At 41.2% G+C, this 25,877-nt stretch overlaps 1 protein-coding gene across 1 annotated transcript in view; it reads right to left on the bottom strand.

Moving 5' to 3' along the window:
* The window catches only part of KIF26A (kinesin family member 26A), a 171,618-nt gene that overhangs the window by 99,294 nt on the left and 46,447 nt on the right, over positions 1-25,877 (bottom strand). The window contains exon 3 of the mRNA XM_073570288.1: positions 4,329-4,844. Coding sequence (XP_073426389.1) covers positions 4,329-4,844 — 516 coding nt within the window. The remainder of the gene's footprint in view (positions 1-4,328; positions 4,845-25,877) is intronic.

The following is a 25,877-nucleotide window of genomic DNA, read 5'->3' as shown; positions in this document are numbered from 1 at the left end:
AGATCAGAGTAATCGCCAAAAGAAACTTAGGCTGAACCCCACCAACAGAAAACGTGTGTGCAAAGCGTTTCTCACGTTTAAGACAAACAGAAATAACATGTGAGGCATCTCCACAGAAAAAACACAGCTTATTACGCCTTCTGAATTCCTGACGTTGCGCCTTAGACAAAACTCTATCAGAGACAAAAGCCAGCAAGTTGATATAAAAATGGCCCTGAAGCAACTAAGTTTCAAAAACTAAATCAGCACTCAGGTACTTTCAGAAGACAGAGCTCAAGGAACACTGCACACTCCAGCAGGGAGTGGCAGAATCCAAAAAGAAAGAAAAACAAAAACAAATCTTAGATGCAAAAAGGCAAAACAGAAAACTTAGCTTTAGGAGAGCAGGAATCAGACTGGTGTCCAAGAGTCCACAGAGAAATCACCCGCAGGGCAGAAAGGGCGTAGGCTGCCTTAAATCCAGTCAGTGACTCCACTCAGCCAATCGTCTTCATTAGTCCCAGGTGCCTGATAATCAGGCTCACTACCTTCCTTCACTAGAATAGGGAGTTCACCAGGCCTCAGTGACGGAGGGGAAAATGAACTCACAACATACATCACATGCGCAGCTTCCGTGCTGATGATTGCAAATTTGCCTCCAGTATTTGCTGGTAACGTGCTGCATTCATCTTTCCTTCAACCAAATTTCCTGTGCCTTTGTAGCTCACACATCCCCAAAACATCAGCGATCCACCTCCATGCTTTACAGTAGGAATGGTGTTCCTTTCATCATAGGCCTTGTTCACCTCTCTCCAAATGTAACTTTTATGGTTGAGGCCAAAAAGTTCACTTTTGGTCTCATTACTCCAAATTACCTTGTTCCAGATGTTTTGAGGCTTGTCTCTGTGCTATTTTGTGTATTGTAGGCGAGATACTTTGTGGCATTTGCGCAGTAATGGCTTTCTTCTGGTGTCTCGACCATGCAGCCCATTTTTCTTCAAGTACCTCCTTATTGTGCATCTTGACACAGCCACACCGCTAGTTTTCAGAGAGTCCAGTATTTCAGCTGATGTTATTTGTGGGTTTTTCTTTGCATCCCAAACAATTTTCCAGGCAGTTGTCGACAAAATTTTTGTTGGTTTACCTGCCGGTGGTTATGTTTTTTACAGAGTCCCTGATTTTCCATTTGTTAATCAGAGTTTGAACACTGTTGACTGGAATTATCAATTCCTTGGATATCTTTCTTATCCCTTTCCTGTTTTATACAGTTCAACTACCTTTTCCCATAGATCCGTTGACAATTCTTTTGCTTTCCCCATGACTCACAATCCAGAAACGTCAGTGGCTGGATGAAGGATGCAAAAGTCTGTCTGGATCCCAGAAACTTACTCAGCTTTTATGCACACACACTGATTACAAGCAAACAGGTCACAGGTGAATATGCTACCTTTAGTAGCCATTCAAACCCATTTGTGTCAACTTCTGTGCATGTTATCAGGCCAAAATCATCAGGGTATGTGAACTTTTGATCAGGGTAATTTGGATGTTTTGGATTGTCATTATGATTTAAAAAGAGAAAACACAGTAGTTTGACAATAAATGGCTTCAACCAACCACTAATCATGAGTGGAGAAAAAGGTTTGGTGTTATCATTCATATTCTCTGAGTAAAGGCCAAGAAAGCAAAAATTCTGCTGGGGTATGTAAACTTTTGAGCACAACTGTAAATAGGGTCTCTTGAATTTAACCCTCTGTTACCCTAATACTAAATATCATGCTCATTTATAAGATAGCACACTACTGCCATATATCGTCGTTGCTGTGTGCCTTTTTACTGTAGGTTACACACACTAAAAAAGTCATTCAACACACACCACCTGAAATTATGGAAATGCTTTCAATGGCTTATGTAAAAATATAGCCCAGGGCAAGATTACTGAAAGAAAGTGAAAACAAGGCTCTAGAGTTATAACAACGAATGTTTGCTGACTGCGTTTGGACTTAATCCAAGATTTCTTACCATTGAGGTTACTTTCTGTATTTTCTGTGTCCTGACATTTATTAAAATCAGCTATATTGTACGAACGTTTCCAATGTATAGCACACCAGTGTGAAATGTTCACTGGATTCTAGGTGGGACTCTTATTTCTCCATACACATTAGATTAATGTCGGCAGAACCCACCGCCATCTGATGTGTATGGGGGTGTATCAGCAAAACCTTTCAGACGGGTTCCCTTTATAAAAGAGTTTACATGTGTGAACCTGTGGAAGGGAAATCAAACTCCAATTTCCAAAAAATAAACAAAGAAAAATTAATAATATATTTGGTCTCATATTAGTCCGGATATCAGATGCAGAGTTAAAGGAATTGTGTATTTTTTTTATCTCACACAGTCTTTCAAAGACAAATATTAGTCTTCATGGTGCTACATTTCTAGAGTTGAGATATTATTTTGGTTATTATTTTGTTAAAAGTTGTCCTCAAAATAAGAGCCGAAGCTAAACTGTTCTCTATTTCACACTGATGTCTTTTTTTTATATCTTACAGTGGTTGAATTAAGTCATTCTGTGGATATACAAGTCATACATCGAGGAGCTGTGAGTCATTAGTTTTCATTAGATTCCATTTCTTTCTATGCTTTTCTCTGTCTTAAGAATACATTTGTTGTATACTGTGTATGCTGCATGATCCACGGGCTGTACCACATTCTTTGAAATCTTCTCTTTTCAAATTATAAAAGCAACTTATTTTAATTTCTTGTACAAAATTGGAAAAAAAATAGAAGTCGTCTGTGCAGGATATACGTGCAGAGGAAAAAATAAGTATTAAGGGAATATAATTCGATGCCTCAGTCTTCTTGTATCTAATTTTCAGTTTTTAATTTTCATTCTTACAGAATTCCTCCGGTCATCCAATTAAGATACGGAATCTGTGGCAATACTTATTTCAGCTCTGCTAAAATGTTCATGCCCACTTTAAACGGTTTATCCAGGACTAATTTATTTTATTTTGACTCTGGGCCTAAAAATTAACAGGCGGATCCTTTTTAACTATCTGTTCTACCCGGGCGCCGGCACAGAGCGGTCATTGACCACTCCTGACGGCGATTCAGCTGCTCCACGTCAACAGAGCAGCTGTTCCTTCTCCGCTCTGCTCTATTGATGGGGAATGATTGCTGACATCATTCTAATTGACAGCCAGCTCCCCGCAGTTAGGCAGCAGAGAGCCGACTGTCAATCAGCATAACATCGACAGTCACGCCCTATCAACAGAGCCGAGTGTAAAGGCCCCGTCACACACAGCGAGATCGCTAGCGAGATTGCTGATTTAGTGATGCAACAGCAATCTCGCCAGCGATCTCGCTGTGTGTGACACGCATCAGCGACCGCCCCCCCCAGACCGGGTATCGCTGATCATGCAGGAATGTCCTGGGCCACTTTTTGATCGTTGGTCTCCCGCTGGCCAGCACACATCGCTGCGTGTGGTAGTAGAAGACCAACGATCAGCGAGCTCCCAGCGCTGTAAGCAGACGCTGGGAGCTGGTATAAAAGGTAAATATCGGGTAACTAAGTGCGCGTGTCGCTTAGTTACCCGCTGTGTACCTTGGATACCTGCGTGCTCACTCTGGGAGCTGGGATCCAAGGTACACAGCGGGTAACTAAGTGACGTGTGCTTAGTTACCCGATATTTACCTTGGATACCAGCTCCCAGCGTGAGCACACAGGTATCCAAGGTACACATCGGGTAACTAAGCGATGCGCTCGCTTAGTTACCAGATAGTTACCTTGGATACCAGCGTCCTCGCTGGTCCCGATCGCTGGTGAAATCTGCCTGTTTGACAGTTCACCAGTGATCATGTAGCGAGGCACCAGCGATCCTGACAAGGCCGTATCGTTGTCGGGATCGCTGGTGCATCGTTTAGTGTGACGGGACCCTAAGAGTAGCTGCTGCTCTGCCGATATGACTAGAATGGATAGTGTGCCCTTACATTCCCAGTATATGATCCTATGCACTTGTTGAGCATCAACTCTCGTTAGTGTTTCATTTTGGTGCTACTTCTGCCCCAAAGAAAGAATTCTCTAGGGTTGTTTGCTTATGTTCAGTCTCACTACCAACTGGGATCAGATATTTTGGGGCCCTAAATCAGCCCACTGACTGGGATTAGTAAATATAATGCGCTCACTATTATATTATAAATGCATGTTACGGAATCTCTTTACACTTTCATTATATTCTGTGACTACACTAATGGAAATTCACTTACGGTTACTATGGTGCTGATATTGAAGGGTTTATCCACAGACAAGGACACACATGACAACGACACACACAGTTGGGAATACTCACTTGGATGGCTGGAGGTAGGAAATTATTCACCCTTGATATGCTCCACATTCCCTCTAGATATTGTTGAGCTTGAATGGTAACTGAACTGAGTGCCCCACCAATGCCGCTTGAACCCACTGTCACTTGTACACTTGAACTTGGAAAACTTCCCTGCCCATGAGGCCATCCAAGTCCTTTCCTCCGTTCCGTCCCCGAAAATATATTGGTAGATTTTCCAGACTGTCTACCCACCTGCCCTGCAATCATCAGCAATTCCTTCGGCGAGGAGACTGTGACCACATTCTGGGGCGAGAGCCTGGGTATGACGGTAGCCACAGGCACCGAAGTTTGGGGACGATCGAGAATATCAGGACGCCCGGCTTGGTTGATGGTTTGAATCATCTGCACGGCTTCTTGCTTTAGCTGATTCAGGTGAGTAGCGCAGACGTCACAGCGACTCTCTCCTTCATTTCTGCTTTTTTGCAGATAGTCAGGCACTTGGAGCTTGTCGAAAATTAAAGCTGAAAATTGGGCATTCTGGAAAAAAGTAGATAAAATGAATGAGCTTAGAAGAAAAAGAGAAAAATGCATTTCACAAATTGACAAAAATACTGTATGCATACAGACTTCTCTACTGCATCAACATTATCTCAGGGTCGTGGTCGCTTCCTTAGTTCCACATATGCCTTTGTCCACTCCACCTGTTCTTCTATTTTGTGTAACGAGTGACAAGCTTGACAAACTACTAACAATCACACTCATTACTATAAAGAAATCTTTGACACTCGAAATTGTAGCATATCCTTAATTGACATAACATTCAGCCTGACAAAAAGCATTTCAACTTGGGTGACAGAGACAGCAATGTGCCCCACCATCTTGTTGACCAAAATGGCCAATGAGAGATCTATTGATCTAAAATGTTTCATTCATGCTCATTATGCCTCTTACCAAACCCAAGTCAGAAAGCTTCAAGATAGGAATGACCTAAAACCATGATTGTTTGGTCGGTCAGCGTTGATAACAAATTATTATCTCGATTATTCGAAATCTGATGCCCCACCGGGTTTTAGGGTTATAACATTTTCAGATCCATTAAGGCATCAACCTCATTCAGGAGCCACCAGAAAAAAACTTCAGTAGATAATGTGTAGGTGCAAGGTGAATGTCGTCTATGTACCCAAAACTTTTGCCGTGTGGAAAATAAATAAAAATCTCCTCTTGGACTACAACTTTTCCTTCTATCTGCTTGGGAATACCTATTAAAATTCCAAGTATCCCTGGTTTAGACTACAGTATACCTTGATAATGGTGCTCATACACATTAGAGAGAAGCTGGCTGAACCTGTAGACTCCCTTATGAGTATGGGGGCCTACTGATTCTCCACAAAGGCTTAAATTGGAGAAAAAACGCATTGCGCATGTGGAATTTCAACACCTGATTCTTTTGTTCTCTGGGAAGATGAGCCGCCACCAGAGATGCTTTTCTCCCCTCTACCCATTGAAAATACATGTGTGCTCAGCTGAACTGAGAATACTTGTGCATCACGAGACAGGAGGATTAATTATCAAGCAACAGCTGTTAAAAGATCCCTTAAAGGATTATTTTATGATTCTTAATTGGTTAAAATTGCAAAGGGCTTGTAAAAAAACAAGCTACTTTGCAATTTACCAAATATTAAAAATTCTCTGTTCTCAAGAACAGAGGGATTTTTAGTCTTATTGTTTACTGCTCCTTGCCTAGGTTACCGGCCCCCTGGGAAGTCTATCAGCATTGGCTAGTCTCCTAGACAAAGAGTGCAGCACTTACAAGCTCTTTACTATAGAGTTTGCAAGCGCTGCTATGAATCTGTGCTCCCCTGCGTGCATAGTTCAGGGCAGGAGTGCAACCATGCAGGTGGTCCAAACTGTCAATCAAGGAACGGGCAGGCTTGCGAGTTGCCTGCTCATGAAAACCTACCTTAAGACAAACCTTTTAATTTATTAGATTGATACATTCTTCTATTACCCAAATTCAAGGAAACATGATCAGCAACAAGGAAAGCAACAGAAATATACAAACTAGAGAAGAATGTACCCACATATCTCCTTCTACAAGTGGATAGTTAATTTGTCTAAAATATATAGCGTCCAACTTAACATTTTTAATCCTGAATTCTGCCATAAAAAGCTTTGAAGAGTCGCAAAATGTTGGCACCATGGAAAGCTGCACTCAAATTTTGTGACACTTGGTGGTCTCATGCCATTTTTGCCCAGCAAACCACACCCCTCAAATTCTTGACAAGCAGCGGCATTCCTTACGACACAAATCTTTCTCTAGTCTCAGACTGGAGTAAGATAAGTGGCGAGGCACACATGGAATCACACGGCACTTTCCAGATGTGACAGATTAATTAAGAGGAACAACATCGTGAACAATGCCAGTCTGGGTGAATCGGGGCCATAGATTCTATATGGCAATTGTTTCCAGTTGGTGGTTTTTCCTACAGCATGCTGCGAATTGTAGTTTGCAGCCGCTGCAGAACCTCCGATTGGAGGTCACAGCTATACATATATGAAGTGTGGAAACCTAAGACATCCCGATACTAAAGCAAAACGTCAGACTGTTGGCAGCTCCGGACCTTTTCTGCCCATTTTTATCCATTTTTTCCTATTTGATTTGTATGGAATATAGGGAACTTTATTTTACGAGGACTAGTCCTTCCTCTGTTGGAAATATTATCTGTCTACGCCCAGGTTTCACGCTCTGCTGTCACAGGCCACGCATGCCATGAAAACCATTTAAAGCCATGCCGCACATTAATAGCGCGGAGGTACACTGATGAATTTATATGCTTTTGAATCCACATGTAAATATTTCGGTTGGGTCCCTTTGAACTCCACACTTGGGCGTACAAAGGATTTTTACACGTCAGCTTAAACTATTCCGAAGCAAGAATTCTCTCTTCCAGGCTGGAATTTTGATTGGCTATTTGCAGAAGAGCATGTAAACCACGGAACCATTTTTTACACAGCCTGGTTATATTGTTGTAACCATATTCCTCCTGCCGCTTGTTCTCGGACCAGCTGTGCTCAGGCGATTACTTTGTGACCCGATGTGACGACACACTGTCCGGCAGAAGGGTGAGAAGGTTAAACTAAAGCATGTTCAGATGTATTACCTAGTGATAACTCTACAGACTTGAAAGCAAAAAGCTGAACTATTAAAAACTGTTTTATTGTTGGACAGTAAACTTGTGTTTCTCACAGATATGTATTGGGAGGAACATAGATGCAAGAAAGTTCTCAGCGGGCCACTAAGGGCCCCTACACTCATTAAAGTTGGATGACCATCTATTGTATTTGGAGGGCGCCATGACCTCTTCTCTGAGAGATGGTGTTGGGGAGAGAAGAATCTTAAATTTCAGAAGTTAAGATAGGAAGATAGAGCACCACCAAAAGTTTACGCCTCTTATCCACTAAAGAACATACACATGCTCAGCCAAGCGGAGTGTGCATGTATATGTGGGCGGTCTAGTGAGTCAGCTTAAGATCGGGGATATTACATTGGTTATTTGTTTTAAATTAACCATTTTCATTGGTTGTCAGCTACTATGTTTGGCTTATGATGTTCCAAAAAAATTATTATGTTGGGGTAAGAAGGTATCATCATACCATAAGATAATCACTTGCTGCTCCTGCATTCAGATGTAGCTTGAAAGTAACAGTTCATATTCCCTGCAGCGCCACCACAGGAAAAAAGAAGCATTGCACTATTACTAATGAAATTACTATGCTGTCCATGTAATGCATGGATGTGTTGGGTCCTCCAGACACTCTATTACATGTGGACAGCACAGTACAGAGGAGAAAATGGTGTTTGCATACATGAGTCCAGTGGGTGGTCCTACATAGCAGTCCTGTGGGTGGTCCTTCTCAGTGATTGACAAATATCTCTGCATGCACAGTGGTCTGTCAATCACTGAGTAGGACCGCCCACTGGACTCTTATGCCTACAAACACCAGGGATGTCTACGAATAAAATTAAAGTTTTCCCACAAAAAAGTATGGTATATCAATCTGATCAGCTCCTCCTGCTCTGTAACATCCTGTCTGGGGATCAGATACCATTTTCAATACAACAGGTTCACTTTAAGTCAGAATTACTTTTTTAGGGTAGTGTTTGCTGAACAGGACAACTATGATAACGCCTCTGGTTAAAGTCCAATTCCAACAAGCACTCAATATATTAAGAGAATTGTTGCAGGGTCCTTGCGTGGAATTACCACATCAGTCATATATTGAAAAATGGATTTTGCCATATAATGAGATGTCACCATGACCAAAATACACATTTTTTTTACTGGATCCAGTAAGCAAAAGCAGATCCTTTACAAATGAAAGAAAAATGGATGGCTAATTAACAGATCCATTTTCCATAGACTTCAATGTAAAAAAAAAACGGATCCAGCAGAGATCAGTTATTTACAAACGGACTAAAAAGTTCTGTCTGCACAAGATTTTTTTTTTCCAACGGATTGCTGCTGGTCCGTTTTAATGGATCATTACTAGACATGTGAACATCGCCTTAAGGCCACGTCAGGTCGCTAGCAAGATCGCAGATTTTGTGACGCATCAGCGATCTCGCCAGCGATCTCGCTGTGTGTGACATGCATCAGCGACCTACCCCCGCCGGGTATCGCTGATCGTGCAGGATCGTCCTGGGCCGTTTTTTGATCCTTAGTCTCCCACTGGCCAGCACGCATCGCAGATGCAGACGCTGGGAGCTGGTATCTAAGGTAAATATCGGGTAACTAAGCGCGCACCGTCACTTAGTTACCTGCTGTGTACCTTAGATACCTGCGTGCTCGCGCAGGGAGCTGGTAACCAAGGTACACAGCGGGTAACTAAGTGACGTGCGCTTAGTTACCCGATGTGTACCTTAGATACCAGCTCCCAGCGCCAGCTCGCAGGTATCTAAGGTACACAGCGGGTAACTAAGCGACGCGCTCGCTTAGTTACCCAATATTTACCTTGGATACCAGCGTCCTCGCTGGTCCTGACCGCTGGTGAGTCTGCCTGTTTGACAGGTCACCAGCGATCATGTAGCGAGGCACCAGCGATCCTGACAAGGTCATATCGTGTGACGGGGCCTTAAGTTGTGTTGAAGTGGTAGAGCCGTCAGAAGATTTTAGAGTGATTAGTCGTCTCCTCTTATGGATCACGATGATGATGATGGCGTTAAAAAGTTTTATCCAGTGCACAACCCCCATTGCTTATTGAAAAGGATTTTCATATCTGTCCTTAAATCCCAGACACAAAGGGATTTGAGATTATTTCCCAAAACGATCCCAGCATAAATAACAGGACACATACGGATCTTATACAATGAGTCACTTTGCATTTCTGGGAGACGGTGGTTAATGATTTCACTTCTCAACATCATCCATCAAGATGTTATAAAGAGATGAAGTCATCTTCCCCATTTCATCTAGAAAATTAGTATCAGCCTTTCAGTCATTACTTCTTGACGTATCAAATCATTTGTTAAGGTTTCTGAATTTCAGATTTATTGGTGACATATGTTACGCATGGGCCGTCGGAACATGTTACTGGTTAAGAAACATACAGTAAGTCCCCACAGTCATAGCTTACATAAAAATTAGTCTGTCACTCCAAACTTCAATTTAAGCCCCTATAGAGAAACATACAGTGTCTGTAGTATAGATTTCATAACATTAGTCTTACACTAAAAATGTTTTGTAATATATGCAAATGGAAGGTCCTTGGTGCGCCCTTGGCATGACCAAGGACTAAATGCACCATTCCACCTCCTCAATTTGCATCTTCTGCACCTCTCCTTTGCTTAGTTGACATCGCTTTTTTACCCAGAACTGATTTCCCGGCCCTACTCATGCACACTGACAATGCTGAAACGCAGCGAGTGTGCACATACGTTGTGTCAGTGCAGGCGCTCTCTCATCTCTCCTGTCTACAAACGGGAGGAAGCCTACTTCAACTGATGCTCTTTGTGCAAACACTCACCAAGCTCCTGTAGTGTCAGTGTAGACGTGTAGGGCCAGGGATTCGGTTCAGGCAACACTCGCTCTGGACAACAAGCGCAATCAGTCAAGTTAAGGGGAAGTGAGAAGGGAGAATGCACTGAGCTGTTGGCAACACCTAGGGTGCACTAAGGACTCCCCATTTACATGTAATAAAACAGCGTAATGTAAAACGAATTTGTGAAATCTATACTACAGGTATGATTGTTATAGGGGCTAAGTCCCCTATATGACTGCATAAGAGGTCTAAATTGAGTTTTGGAGCAAAAGGCGGCTCATTTTAAACTAGGGATCCACAGGCATCATTACAAAGTCCTGCACCGACCATATGGCATATGTATACTATTAGTGTCTACTAATGTGGCAGAGAGGCCTTTGTACCCTCTCAGGCTTCAGGGTCGTGGTGTGACACTTATCTCTGCATTTCCGATAGCTGAGCCCCTGCAGAACATCAATACCATGTCTACAAAGGCCTCCAAACCTCAACACCAGTTCCAATTTACCCTAGATAGCTGTTGGGTGACCAATATCTCTAACTTCTTCATATATGCACACTCACTTCACCCAATTGTGGATGTGTTTTAAAATGAAAGAGAGCAGTAACTCACCATGCCTGATCCTTCTCTCCACTGACATTATTTTTGGTGGAGGCCTCCAAACACCTTAGATGATCACCCAGTCTGGTGGAAAAATGGCAGGTCCGGATGAATTTAACCTATCGTATGTCTGGTTGTGGGAGTGGAAGCTTTGCGCCAAAGAAGGCTAAGTAGAAAGAATCCTCAATCATCTACTGGTTGCCCAAGATTGTCTGCTATAACGCCTTCTTGCCATTCAAGAGAATATGGCCAAGCTGTAGTATCAAACACAAAAAAATCTTTTTTTCTAATTTTGGATAAACTTTTTAATGTCATCATTAATGGTGAAATTGACCATCTCCATTGCTGGATCAAACACCTCCCAATAGAACTACATAAGCCTAATGGATAAGATTCATCAATAGGTGCTACAACCATAGAAGTGACGATAACCTTCTATTAGCCAACCTACAAAACATCTCGAGGTTGAAATCGAACTTGTTACTTGGCACCATGAGTCTGTTTAGATTCAGCCATTAGGTAAAATGAATTCTTTAAATTACAAAGAAGCTCCAATTTATAGACCAGCTACATGTACAGTAAATTTCATACAGGAGAATTATAGATACCACTTCCAAGGTTTATGACCTTTTTAAAGGTTCCAACAACAAAAGGCACAACTCATAAGTCTGTGAACTCATTGGAGGAGAATGAATGGGGCCGGATGATGACAGATAGGAACAAGGTGCCCGAGTGTTTGGTTACGGGCGATGGCCTTTGTTTACAAGACTTACAAGTGGCCATTACATTTATAGGAAAAGTTTATCGGTGGCATGCTGGAAATGACAAGTAGCTAATAAATATGTCACAGCTGTATGTCCTCAATCTTTTTTTTTTCTTGGTAAATGTCCTCTTCAAAGGGTTTGGCTAAAAATAAGCTTGTTTGTGCAGCCATCGTAAAGACGGAGATGAGCACAGGGCAAATGTTGTTATCACAGTGTAATGGTCGGCGTGCGGCATCAAAGCTCTGGATCGGTGGGAGTAAATTCTATAAAAAATACTATAAAAATACTATTTTTTCAAACAACAGTCACTCTGATAGTAAAACTATATGTGGTTACATGTTGAGATGTATAGTTAGGCCTGAAAGCAAAATCTGTAACATAGCCCCCTTCCATTTTGTGCCATTTATATTACTGGGGTCTACACAAGGACCGGGGCTTGGGTGCAACTGCTTCTTCTTCAGCCCCTGTTACAAATTGGATTTAGTAGTGTTTATACACCTGAAAAAAAGTCTCTATGTAATGAAATATTTTACCCCTGATATATAGAGTCGCTTGTAAACAGAAGAAATAGCCCCAGGTGCACTATTCCGGAGCGGGGTTTTCTGGGATCCGAAGATTCATGGCCTAACCTTAGGTTACACTATCTAACACTGTTAGATTGGTGGTGGTCCAACTCTTGGCATGCCTGACAATCGTCTGTTTGGAGAGGCCACATTGCTGCCACCTCTAGTACTCCGTTTAGCTACTTGGTGCCTACATAGTAATGGCGGTATACATTCAGGAGAACAGGAGTGATTGAATCCAAAAAGGATTTATTTAATATCAAGCAAATTGCCAATTTATTAGTACAAAAGCATATAAAAATATATAACAATCATAGCACAGTTGCACATAGTATATGACGTCAAAAGCCAGGAGAGATATGTGGGGATAATCAACAAGGCACCATCATGCTAAAGCTCATTGTGAGGGTATGGCCCCTAAATGAAAACCCGCTATCTCTATAAAGTATTGTCAAAATCATAGCAGGTCAGTAGTAATGGTATGGCCTCACACAAAAGCTCAGTACGCATGGGAGATGGTAACCGTGTAACACGTTCCATAGTACGTCATTATGCCAAAATGGGGAGATAGCCAAAAGACAGGAACGTTTACCTAATGGTGCACAAGTCCCCCAGGTGGTGACACGAACGCTCCGACGCGCGTTTCGCGCATCCCAATAGAGCTTTGTCAAGGAGCTACTACTACTGACCTGCTATGATTGTTATATATTTTTATATGCTTTTGTACTAATAAATTGGCAATTTGCTTGATATTAAATAAATCCTTTTTGGATTCAATCACTCCTATTCTCCTGAATGTATATGTATGTATGGAGTGGAACCATATATTATGGCAGACTATCAATACAAGATACTGCCATTTATTCTTTGTAAGGTATTGGGCTATTCTGTTGTCCTAATAGTAATGGCGGTGTAGTGTATTGTTGTTCCATAATGTGAGGACAATGCTGTATCAGCAATACTACATAAACCGGGTAGAAATAGTGGGTCCAAATAAACAATGTAGTACCTTTAACCCCTTTCACAACATCTGCCGTATATATACGGTACATGTCAGAAGGGGGTGTATAAAGCGGGCTCCCGCAGCGAACCCATCCAATACCCAGCAGGTGATATCTGTGTATTACAGCCAAGACCTTCTGCTAACAATCAATTATTAGCTGGTTAAATGCCACTGTAAATCTTTAAAAACGGCATTTAACACGTACCGTCATGGGACCATATCACTTTCTCCACCCAGCGGCGAGCCCGTCACATGATTGCGAGTCACCAATGGGTTGTCATGACAGCTGGGGGTCAGCTAATGACCCCCGTGCCTGTCATTACAGAGCTCCTTTGAAACCCTGCTTTCGCATCACTGTATATTGCACGGGCGATTGGACAATCATATCTTCAAGTCTCCTAAGGGGGCTAACAAAAAAGTTGTAAAAAATCTGAAAAATAAAGTTCAAATCACTCCCATTTTTCCCAATTGAAAATAAACATATTAAAAAAGTACACACGTGGTATCTCCACGTTCAGAAAAGTCCTATCTATCAAAATATAAAAACAATTAACTCAATCAGTAAGCATCATAAACAGAAAAAAAATCAAGAACACCAAAATTATGTTTTTTTGGTCGCCGCAATTCCACATAAAAGGCTGTAACAAGAGATCAAAAAGTCACATCTATCTGCAAAAAATAAGCCATCACACAGCTCCATTGGCCTGAAAAATAAAAATATTACAGGTCTCGGAAAATGGTAACAGAATCCCCAAAATTTTTTTTTGCAAGCTTCTGATTTTTTTTCCACCACTAAAACAATTCAAAAACCATATTTGGTATCATCATAATTGTATTGAAGAGCAGAATCATACTGCATGGTCATTTTTACCACAAAATATACACCGTAAAACAAGTGCCCAAAAAGCAATGTCAGAATTGTGTTTTTTCACAATTTTAATGCATTTGAAGGTTTTTCTTTCCCATTTTCCAGTAAATGTGGTAAAACTAACGGTAAAACGAATGGTGTCATTCAAAAGTACAAATCGCCCAGCAAAAAAATAAGCCCTCACATGTCAATGTGGACAGAACAATAAAAAAAAATTGGAAATTGGTCGCGGTATGAAGGGGTTAAACAGCTGATCATTGGACCCCCTCTGATAGACTAGCCTACTTACCAGCTGTTTTTATTGGATGCTTCTGCTATACAGAACCACTACTATTTGAAATGTACAACTTGGCACAGCATTGTTATCGGTATAGCACGGTATTGGATAACACTGCTGCCTCACATTACCGGGGTCTTCAGGTCAACTGAGGACATCATATACATAGAGATTGCAATTTCTCCCTGTTTTATCTGACTTTCCTCTAGAATAACTGGCTTCCTAAGAAATTGGCCACCTGTTGGAAGCAGCAATCCTACAAGTCACTATCAACCCTTGACGTGTCTTAGGACAAAAGACAAATCAGAATTTCTATTTGTACACACGGTGTTTCGGGGGTCTTGCCCGTCGTCAGTGCAAAATATGAGAACATATCTATGGAAAGTGAGGGCACCCCTTTAAGTGGTAAAATCTTAGTCCTCTTCTGGGCTACAGCTCATGCCATATGTTACAGTGGATCTAAGAGGGGAGACTATGTGCCTTGACAGGCAAGATGTGTAGTCTAATGTCCATTAATAACAAAGACGTCATACAGACCCGGGCACATCAGTCATCAGAATGTATAGAAACGATTAACATAACAATGATAAAGTATCTCATTCCATGTAACTCTACCCTCCTCCATGTTTAGAGTGTTTTATGAACCTCGGTAAGACTTTTTGTCTCCCATGGAGAAAAGTTAGACAAAACAAGAACATACCCCGCAGAGATAGAATTACAGGAAGCTCTACCAAAAACCATTCCAACAGTACCCCACACGCCAGACACATCATCCCCACCGTATGCTGATAGGACTAACCGTAAACCCAATGGGGAAAAAAACAAACATCTGCTCAAAAACCTCACAAAAATGGCATCATACTGGAATATATCCATTACGTATGTACTAAATGTTTCAACACATTAGATTTAGGCACAGGATTACAGAAAACAGACATATAAATTTAGAGTTACGTAGCGCCCATGTCCCTATGTTGCCATCTAGTTATAATACACCTATTGTGTCTGGATGGCCCTGCAAAGCTGCATATGGACCACTAGTCATGTCTTATTACTCAAAGCAACATCTGTGGAGATGACCATTAACCTAGAATATATGAAAAGCTTGTAAAAAAAAAATAAATATATAAAGAAATATAGTAAAATTGCTGTAACAAAATGAAATAAAAAAAACAATAACAAAATAATAAATATAAAACCATAAAATGTAAAATAGTAGTAATACTAAAATCTAAAGATTAAAAGTAACACATAAAAAATAGCAAAAATGAATGTAAAATAAATCACAATAGTGAAATATATAAAATTATAAAGAAATAAAAACAAAGTAAAAAATTAACAAACAAAAGTATAAGAAAATAAAATAATCAAGAAATTATTGCAAAGTAAATCATAATCATATAATATGTAAAATGCTTAAAAAAATAAAATAATCAAAAATAAATGTAAAATAAATCATAATAGTAAAATATATAAAATGGTAAAAAAATACAATAACAAAATTAGTAAAAAAAAGAAAAATGTAAAATAAGAAACAAAATCATCGAAAAATACTGTAAATGTAAAATAAATTATAATAGTAAAATATATAAAATAGTAAAAAACACAGTAAAAAAACTAAAAAAAGAAATAAATGTAAAATAAGAATCAAAATCATAAAAAATGGATGTAAAATAAATCATGATAGTAAAATATATAAAATGATAAAAAAGTAAAAAAATTAATAAAAAGAATAAAACTGTAAAATAAAAAAAAATAAAAAAATATATATATATATATATATATCTACACATACAAATGCCACGTGACAAGTACTACACAAGTTTTTAAAAATACCTGAAACTGCTACAGAGAATTTAAATAATATTTCAATCCTACTTTGAAAAACTTTGAAAAAAAAGTTTACAAAAGTGATTATCTGGAGGGAGATAAGAATTGTCTGAGGTCTCTTCCTAGGCTTCTGAATGAGGAGTGGGAGACCAGGAACTCATCACAGAGATAAGAACTTCCAAGACCATCTGCTATCTCACTCAGAATGATGGACTGCTCCACTGGAATAATACCTACCTTTGTAACACTATCCTCAAGGAAAAGACTGTGTTCACTGGGTGTGAAGATAAAATGAGAACTAAAATGTCTAGCAATCACACTCTCTAATTAACTGCTCCAACCTTTTCCTATCCTGCAAATCAGGACTTCCAAATGACACGTTAATTAATTTTTATTTTTTTTAAGTAGCTGCTTGCCTAAGTAATTAAGGGTTAAAATAGGGCTTCTGCTAGGAAGATAACTTCTTATTTTTGCGCTTAATTCTAGACAGTGCTAAAATAGGAACACAAAAGTCATGTACTTGTATCCATTGTGACAGCAGTGGGAGATTGTGAATTAAAAGGGATTGTCCAGGATTTGAAAAACATGGCTGCTGTCTTAAAGAAACAGCGATGAAGTGAATGGAGTTGGGATGCATAAAAATTAAAAACCTCAGGTCAGGTGTGGCGCTGTTTTTGAAGGACAGCAGCTACATCATTCATCAGTTTTGTTTATTCCACGTTTAAAGGGAATCTGTCACCCCATTTTCGGCCTATAAGCTGCGGCCACCACCATCAGGGGCTTATCTACAGCATTCTGTAATCCTGTGGATAAGCGCCCCTCCCTCATGTAACCTGAAAGATAAGAAAAACAAGTTAGATTATACTCACCGGGGGCGGGGGCAGGTGCGGTGGGTGTCGCGGTCCGGTCCGGCGCCTACCATCTTCTCGCGGTGACGTCGTCCTCCTTACTTCTGCCGCAGCTCCTGCGCAAGCGTACTTTATCTGTACTATTCAGGGCAGAGTAAAGTACTGCAGTGCGCAGGCGCCGTGAAAGGTCAGAGAGGTCTTGCGCCTGCGCACTTCAGTACTTTACTCTGCCCTCAACAGGGCAGAGAAAATACGCCTGCCCAGGAGCCACGGCAGAAGTAAGAAGGAGGACGTCATCGCTAGAAGATGGGAGGCGCTGGACCGGACCGCGACACCCATCGGACCGGACGCCGGGGTGAGTATAATCTAACTTATTTTTCTTATCTTTCAGGTTACATCAGCAGCTTATCTACAGCATTACAGAATACTGTAGATAAGCCCCTGATGGCTGTGGCCGCATCTTATAGGCCAAAAATGGGGTGACAGATTCCCTTTAAAATGGCATTTGGGTAATGTTTCCTACATTTTTTACTTGAATTTATTCCTATCAAGTTGGACTTTGAGAAGTTAAAAAAGCAGCACCGAGCCAAATATGATTATTTATGGGGAAGTCATCTGATGACTGTTGGCAGAATTAGGGACATGGCAATATAGGTTGGAGTAGTAGCAACTGGGCTCAGATGCCCAAGAGAACCCATCTGTGCCATTTACTAGACTTGACTACTGGCAATTTAGGGAACATGTTAAATTGGTGCCCAAGAGCTTCAAGATGCGCCTCTTGGGCGAATAGTCCTCTCAGGGTCCTGTAGTGACACTATAGTGGAACTCAAAGGTTCAGAAGAAGACAATCCCATTTGGAATTGACTTTGGAGTCTTTTCATTGCCATGGGGGTATAAAACTTATGTGGGGATTAATACATAGAGGACACTTTCATTGATGCCAAAGAACTGAGATTCACCTCTTGGCCACAAAGTCATACCACTGGTGTAGCTGCACAGGGGCCCAAGAGGTAAGAGGGCCCATTTCCACATTTAAAGATGTAAAGATGGTGTAATTATGCGTTATGATGACTTTTTGCGAAGAGCCCATACCTTGCACAAGGGACCTATTTTGTCTCTGTCCACCACTGGTGGGACCTAAATTTTTAACAGAAGACAACCCCATTTTGCATTGACTTGGTGTCATAGACTTGCCATGAGGGTCTAAAGCTTTTGGGAGGATTTACAAATTATTTTTTAGACCTTATTCATTTTAAGTTTCAAATATGCAAATGTAGACCCAAAGAACCCAAGTCACATTGGCCATCACATGGCCATAGACCGTTTAGGGAAAGACTACAAGCCCAAGCTAAGTTGGAGAAGTCCTCACACTCCTAGGGGCAGCAAGATTAGATACCAGTTGTCACTTAACAGAGATAAGCACTCTGGATTATATCATAAAGAGCTGCCACAATCGCTCTAAAGTCTGCTCTATTTCTGGTCTAATAAGTGGTGCTTCATACATTGAGAGGTTCTCCTTATCTTCCTATGTTCCTGATCTTCCTAAGCTGTCTGTGAATGGAAACAATCCTTGTACACATTCATATCCAGACCTAATAGAGTTTTTATAATGTATCCCTGTAGATAGGAGCAATCATCTTGGGAGAGTTGTGATTAGCTCACCGAGATAGACACTTTTTCCTGAAGATGTTAATGCTCAGTCTATCACGACCCGAGCAATAGTGTCTGGACTTGATGAGTCCTAAAAACATCCCGGTGGGTAAGGAATGGCTAAACAATTCCAGGGGTAAATATTCAAGCCCGAGATTAAGGCAATATTACATCTATGTACTAATGAGGTCCCGCAGAGCTCAGGCTGGACCCATCCCCCTTTCCCTGCCATGGAGTGCAGGACTACACCCTTAGCTCCTAAATGGGATGGGAATTAGGGTTAAACAATTGCCAGACCTTCCTAAGACATGGCATATGCAAATAAACTCATATTTTTTCTGTCTCCATACACCGACTGGATCTTCTCAATGAGAACATCAGCATTAAGATATGAATGTTATAATGTGAAGAGTAGAGGAACAAACCAAAGTAATGCTATATTTGAAATTTTCATATGGCAGTAACCAGTAATATATAAATATATATGTCCCAGCCACAGGCCCAAACCACCTTTGGGTGGCTTGTGGTTCTAATTAAGGTTTTGGTATCCCCAAGAAAATCACTTATTTGGGCTATTTTGTTTTCAATAAAGTATTATTCCCTGTGGATGACAACACCTGCACGAGCAGTACCAGCAGACGGTCCCCTATAATTGATTGTGTTTCTGTACTATTTTATATGGTGGGCCCAAAGAATCCATGTCCGATGAATGCTAGTATGTTGGATGGGCTTGTCAAATGCAGATTTATTAACGTGCGCCCAACTAGGCATCTTTTGCTCGAGGAAAGGTAAGTATTAGAGGAGGTAGTTTTTTAAACCCCTTCTTGACCAATTAAATTTGCACCAAATTTATTCAATGCAAATTGAATTTCCCGGAAAAAATTGAGCGATTCGGCCAAATTTGAATTTCATCTGATTCGCTCACCTCTACGTTCATCTAACACATAAACCACTTACAGCAGCTACATAATATACACAGGATGTTAGATACAGAATAGACAACAGGAAACCTAAATAAACTCGCACACCTCTAGGAATAGGAGAAGCCTTGAGGGCAAGATGGCCATGACTTTGGCGGTACAAACAGGCTGTTGACCTCAGACCCCAGAAGCCAATAACCATTTCTTTTACAGCCTTGGAATGCTCGCAGCCCTCGGGTGACCGTTAAATGAAGCTGTTGATTTTTACATGCTTCCAACAATAAAACTTAGTAACAAGTTCCTGCCAACTGTGATCCATAAAAGTCCTTGTCATCCTCACTTTTTTTTCTTCTTAAGGCCACCTTTTATTTTTGTGCAGTGGAAACATGTCCCACCATAAAGATGAGTCTGCTCCCAGGAATGCTCCATGAAGACTGACTCAGGAAACTGAATTTATCTGTTTTATTTACCGACACTCTGGTCAGCACCCACAGACCCATCCATTCTCTTACAACTTCCCTTCCCTCTTATCTGCTCCGCAGGACCCCCAAAGTGAAGCTGGACACATGCAGAACAGATCTCCTTTGTGCATCCGCAGAACAAAAACATTTTCTTTACAACCAAACTTTATTAAATGGGAGGAATATACAGAGAGGATCAGAATGAACTTCATTTAACGACTGTAGTAGGAAATCCCTAAACTTTACAATATGTTACTTTACCCACAAGAGATCCAAAAACAGCAAAATTGTCCAATTTTTGCTCTTTAAAGCACATCGGGCGACAAATAATAATAATAATCTTTATTTTTATATAGCGCTAACATATTCCGCAGCGCTTTACAGTTTGCACACATCATCATCACTGTCCCCGATGGGGCTCACAATCTAAATTCCCTATTAGTATGTCTTTAGAATGTGGGAAGAAACCAGAGTGCCTGGAGGAAACCAACGCAAACACGGGGAGAACATACAAACTCCTTGCAGATTTTGTCCTGGGTGGGATTCGAACCCAGGACCCCAGCGCTGCAACGCTAACCACTGAGCCACCGTGCCGCCCTGACAAATGTTGCATATGACTACAACCTGTCCGTGAAATGAAGGCCAGACGCTGGGAAACAATCAAATAGCAGACCCCATAACAATTACTTAAATACCAATTCCATATTATAACACCACTACTGAGAGTTTCATTTAGCAATTTCCCTTTAATTCCTGCCCACAAAGTTATATAAAGAGTTATTCCCAAAGAATTGCTATTCCCTATCCATAGGCTGTGGGATAACTATCTGATAACTTGGGGTCTGACCCCCAGGATCCCCACAATCCTGAGATTAAGAGCCCCATCTTGTATAAAGTAGAAGTGTGAATGCTTGATCTTAGCTCTACATGGTAATATTTTTGGAATAACCCTTTAAATAGCTACGTAGGCAGGAACTGCAGGGAATTTGCAAATCGAAAATCTCAAAAGAATCATAATATGCAATTGCTATTTAAGCAACACTTAAAGGGGTTGTTGTTTAGGAGTTGCCCAAAAATTAATACAATTGATTAACATACTTTCATTTTGAATAGTGTCCTGCTTTGAGACCCTATCATGGGGTGCCAGATACAGGAGACAGCTTCCTACCTTATCTTTGTGATGGTGATGTGTATGAAGGGGGGCTGGTTTTCTGGCTCATTTCAATATCTAAGCCACCCCCCTTCTCCATTACTGATGATGTAGGGACAGAGAAATGGGCGAGGGAGCCAGCCCCCTTTCATATGCGTTACTGACACAAAGAGGGAGTTTGTGCTGTGACGGCAAAAATCTAGAAGTGGAGTTGTTGGAGCTGCGGATTTGGGTTATCAGGGCCCTATTTAGAATGAAATAATAGCAACAAAATTTAAAGGGAATCTGTCAACACAAAATAACTGTTTAAACGGAGTCGTTCAGTGTTCATTTGGCATGGTCAAGTTCATTGCACGTTCTCACCTCTTTACTTTCCCCATCTATCTCTCTCTTCATTTGCCTTGAAATTTCTGGTTTTGAAGGGCCCAAGGAGGGTGAAAATTAAACCAAAGGCAGGAAAGATCAATGAATATCTTTGTTTCATCAAGGGTGCACTGAGCAAACATGCTTAGTTTGAATAGTCATTTTATGCTGACAGACTCCCTTTAAAAATGTTCCTCTGGGCAACCGCCAAATAACTTTTTTTTTTTTACCCCGGACATCCCCTTTAACCAATATGTTACCATTAGACAATTCCCTCTGTGACCACGCAAGTTGCACACTACTGAAGCCGGGGAGCTAAGTTTTACCTAGAATTGTTTCTCAACCCACTTGAGTTTTGGAACTTCATCTCTTCATTCTTTTTAAGCGCTCACTCTTTTCAAGGCCACTGGCTAGGATGGGGACTTTTTCAATTCTTGGTCGAAGATCCGGCTAGTATCACACTAGAAATACGTTTACTATTTAAATGTTTTCATCTGTGTGCCACCCTTTTCACTGGTATCATTGTCACATAGACTTCTCAGGGTGCGGTTCCCTTACAAGTACCCTCCTGTTCGGTCTGGGGGTAAATGTGTGACCATTATGGTTCCACCCCTCCCCCTTTAGATGCCTGGCTCTCCTCTCTAGGGAGAGAAGCCGACCTATATGGCTCCTAGTTCTGCTTGGGAGGCAGCACGGACAGATGATGGGAGCAAGATTGGGACTTACTTGGCTTTGGCAATGAGAGGCCACTAGTTCCTGACCTTTGCTGTTGCCTTCTGGCTCGATAGGACAGGGATCATTTATTTCTCCTGTTGTAGAGGGCTGCAACTGCATCCAAGTGCATTTTTTTGTGGCACTTTGTTCACTTTTTTACAGAACTTGGCTATAGAGCACCATGTTCTTTTAAAAAAAAAAGAAAAAGAAAAAGTGGGAGCAAAATGAATGGATTATTAAATGAATTATGGACTGGTGATACTTGAGCCCCCTCAAACACCATGGTTCAGGTGTGACTGTTAGCCTTGCACCCCTATAGCAACATCCCTACCTTTACAGTGGCAGGTTTCCAAATAAAAGGAAAAAATTGCATTGATGGGCTGAGATCCTTACTTTATTAAATAGGATTAAGACAATTCAGTCAATGATTCCACCGTTGTCTGTTCATCTACACAAGAGGCTTCACCAAGGAAGATCAATATATTATTAGCACTATTGTGCATATGTGTGATGATTATCATGAAAATGTAAATGAGGAAAAAAGTTTATTTTTTTGGAAAAACTTTTTTTTCCTTTGATTGTCAATGTACCATATTCAAGTCGCTAGTGATGATGATGGGGGCGATCATTAGAGGTTGTATCCTAAATATCCCTTATCTGTCATTTGGTTTATGATGCCGCAAAGCTCTAAACATTCAGTCTGATCAGAACCAGGGCCATAATCCGCTTTTATAACCTTTTTAAGATGCTAAAGGGATCCACAGTTTTCTAAACAAACGGTCGTTTGAGGGACGTAAAACAGCGCTTAATCCATCGGCGGGTGCAATGCTATTCATCGCGCTCTTATCTTCGGCATTAAACTCCCACATAGGAGGTTGTTAGCTCTCCAGGTAGTCCATCTCCCCAAACAATATTCTCCATCCCAATTAGGATGACACAGCTTCTGTTTAATTGCTATTGCTCACATCCATGGGCTGGAGAGAGGCATCCAAGGCTTGTCTCTCACTACCAGAGGAGTCATGATCGGAACATCTGTTTCGCAGTATCACCACAAAAAAGCTTTTCTTTCTGGAAGGTGTCATTTAAGATCCTGAAGCCTAATTAGCAGGAAGGGAGTTGGGGAAGGAGGGGAGAATGCCCTCCAGGTTCAAGGTATTTACAGTCCATCTATTGCTTATTCTCCTCCTCACACGCCTGTATTCCCTGGGGGTGTCTGCTTCCTAAAACAGAATATATTTGCACAGTCTTGAAACTACAGAGGGTTTGGTTAAACGGTTTATAGACTCAAGTGCAGACAGCTGTCCATAAATGTATATGGCAGCAGCAAATGATGGCAACATCAAGTGTATTCACCATTACATCCCCCAAAACACTACAGGCGTCTCTCATGGAAGCATGAAGATTAGATGCAATAAAGAGATGGATGGAGGGCTAGATAGACTAATAGACATGGTGGATATCAGTAGAACCTACAGTATATTAGGAGGAAGTACCCAATAATATACAAATCACTAGCAATAAATACCACTAAATATGCAGCACAGAGTATGTGTTCAAAAAGATTGAGATAAATCAAAATATACACTACCTTTCAAAAGTTTAGGGTCACTTAGAAATTTTCTTATTTTTGAAAGAAAAGCACAGGTTTTTTTCCAATGAAGCTAACATTAAATGGTACAGAAATACACTCTATACATTGTTAATGTGGTAAATAACTATTCTAGCTGCAAACATCTGGTTTGTAATGCAATATCTTCCTAGGTGTTTAGAGGCCCATTTCCAACAACCATCACTCCAGTGTTCCTATGGTACTTTGTGTTTGCTAACTGTGTAAGAAGGCTAATGGATGGTTAGAATACCCTTGAAAACCCTTGTGCAAGTATGTTAGCACAGCTGAAAGCAATTTGGCTGATTAGAGAAGCTATAAACCTGACCTTCCTTTGAGGTAGTTGACAATCTGGAGCATTATATTTGTTGGTTCCATTAAACTTTCAAAATGGCCAGAAAAAAAGAACTTTCATGTGAAACTCGACAGTCTATTCTTGTTCTTAGAAATGAAGGCTATTCCATGCGAGAATTTGCCAAAAAACTGAAGATTTCCTACAATGGTGTGTACTACTTCCTTCAGAAGAGACCACAAACAGGCTCTAACCAGAGTAGAAACAGAAGAGGGAGGCCTCATTGCACAACTGAGCAACAAGACAAGTACAATAGAGTCTGTAGTTTGAGAAATCGACACCTCACAGGTCCTGAACTGGCAGCTTCATTAAACAGTACACGCAAAATGCCAGTGTCAACAGTGAAGAGGCGACTGTCATGATCCCAGTGCAGGTTTTTACCTGCACATCAGGGGTTAATGTCTTGAGCCCAGTGCAGGCTTGGACCTGCATGCCTGGGGTTAATTATTGTGGCCTCTCTTTGGTTCAGGGAGAGCTTCTTATATCCCTGGGAAACTCCAATCCCTGTCAGTTATACTTTTGCCTTTGGCCGAGTGTGGTGACCCCTGTGTGCCTGTTGATTGTCTTCTAGCTTGCTTATATGGTTCTGACCCGGTTCTGTCCCTCGTTGTGAGTTTGCCTGTTGATTCTGTACTGTATATCTGTTTCTCTGGTTTCTATCTTCTTGGCTACGTCCTGACTATCCGGTCTCTCTAATCCTTTGGTTCTGTCGTGCTATCTCATGCTTTGACCCCAGCCTGATCTGTTTACGTCACTGTCTATGCCCCTTGGTAACTTTGTCCTGTAGTTACCCTTCTAGGAGTTTTCCTGCAGCTCCTAGCTCTCTGGAGCTTAGGCCATGCCCCCAGCAGTCACGTGCTTCAGGCCCTGTTAGTCTGAAGCACGAATCTTCACTGCTGCTTCCCTGCTTCAAAGGTATCTTAGAGCACAGTTTGTATTACTCAGGACACACGCACTGGCTCAGTGAGCAAGTGCAGTGCGGTGTTCCTGACAGTGACTCTGGGAAGCGGGCCTTCAGGGCAGAGTGGCAAAGAAAAAGCCATATCTGAGACTGGCTAATAAAATGAAAAGATTAATATGGGCAAAAGAACACAGACATTGGACAGCGGAATATTGGAAAAAAGTGTTATGGACAGACGAATCCAAGAACATTTGTGAGACGCAGAATAACTGAAAATATGCTGGAAGAGTGCCTGACGCCATCTGTCAAGCATGGTGGAGGTAATGTGATGGTCTGGGGTTGCTTTGGTGCTGATAAAGTGGGAGATTTGTACACGGTAAAAGGGATTTAGAATAAGGAAGGCTATGCCATACCCTATGGACAGCGCTTGATTGGAGCCAATTTCATCCTACAACAGGACAATGACCCAAAGCACACCTCCAAATTATGCAAGAACTATTTAGGGAAGAAGCAGGCAGCTGGTATTCTATCTGTAATGGAGTGGCCAGCGCAGTCATCAAATCTCAACCCCATTGAGCTGTTGTGGGAGCAGCTTGATCGCACGGTATGCAAAAACTGCCCATCAAGCCAAACCAACGTGTGGGAGGGGCTTCTGGAAGCATG

The sequence above is a fragment of the Dendrobates tinctorius genome, unplaced genomic scaffold (genome assembly GCF_039654945.1).
Source record: "Dendrobates tinctorius isolate UK_male_01 unplaced genomic scaffold, ASM3965494v1 ptg000006l, whole genome shotgun sequence".
Lineage (NCBI taxonomy): Eukaryota > Metazoa > Chordata > Amphibia > Anura > Dendrobatidae > Dendrobates > Dendrobates tinctorius.
The sequence above is the reverse complement of the archived record's forward strand: the minus strand, read 5'-3'. Positions and strand labels throughout refer to the sequence as shown.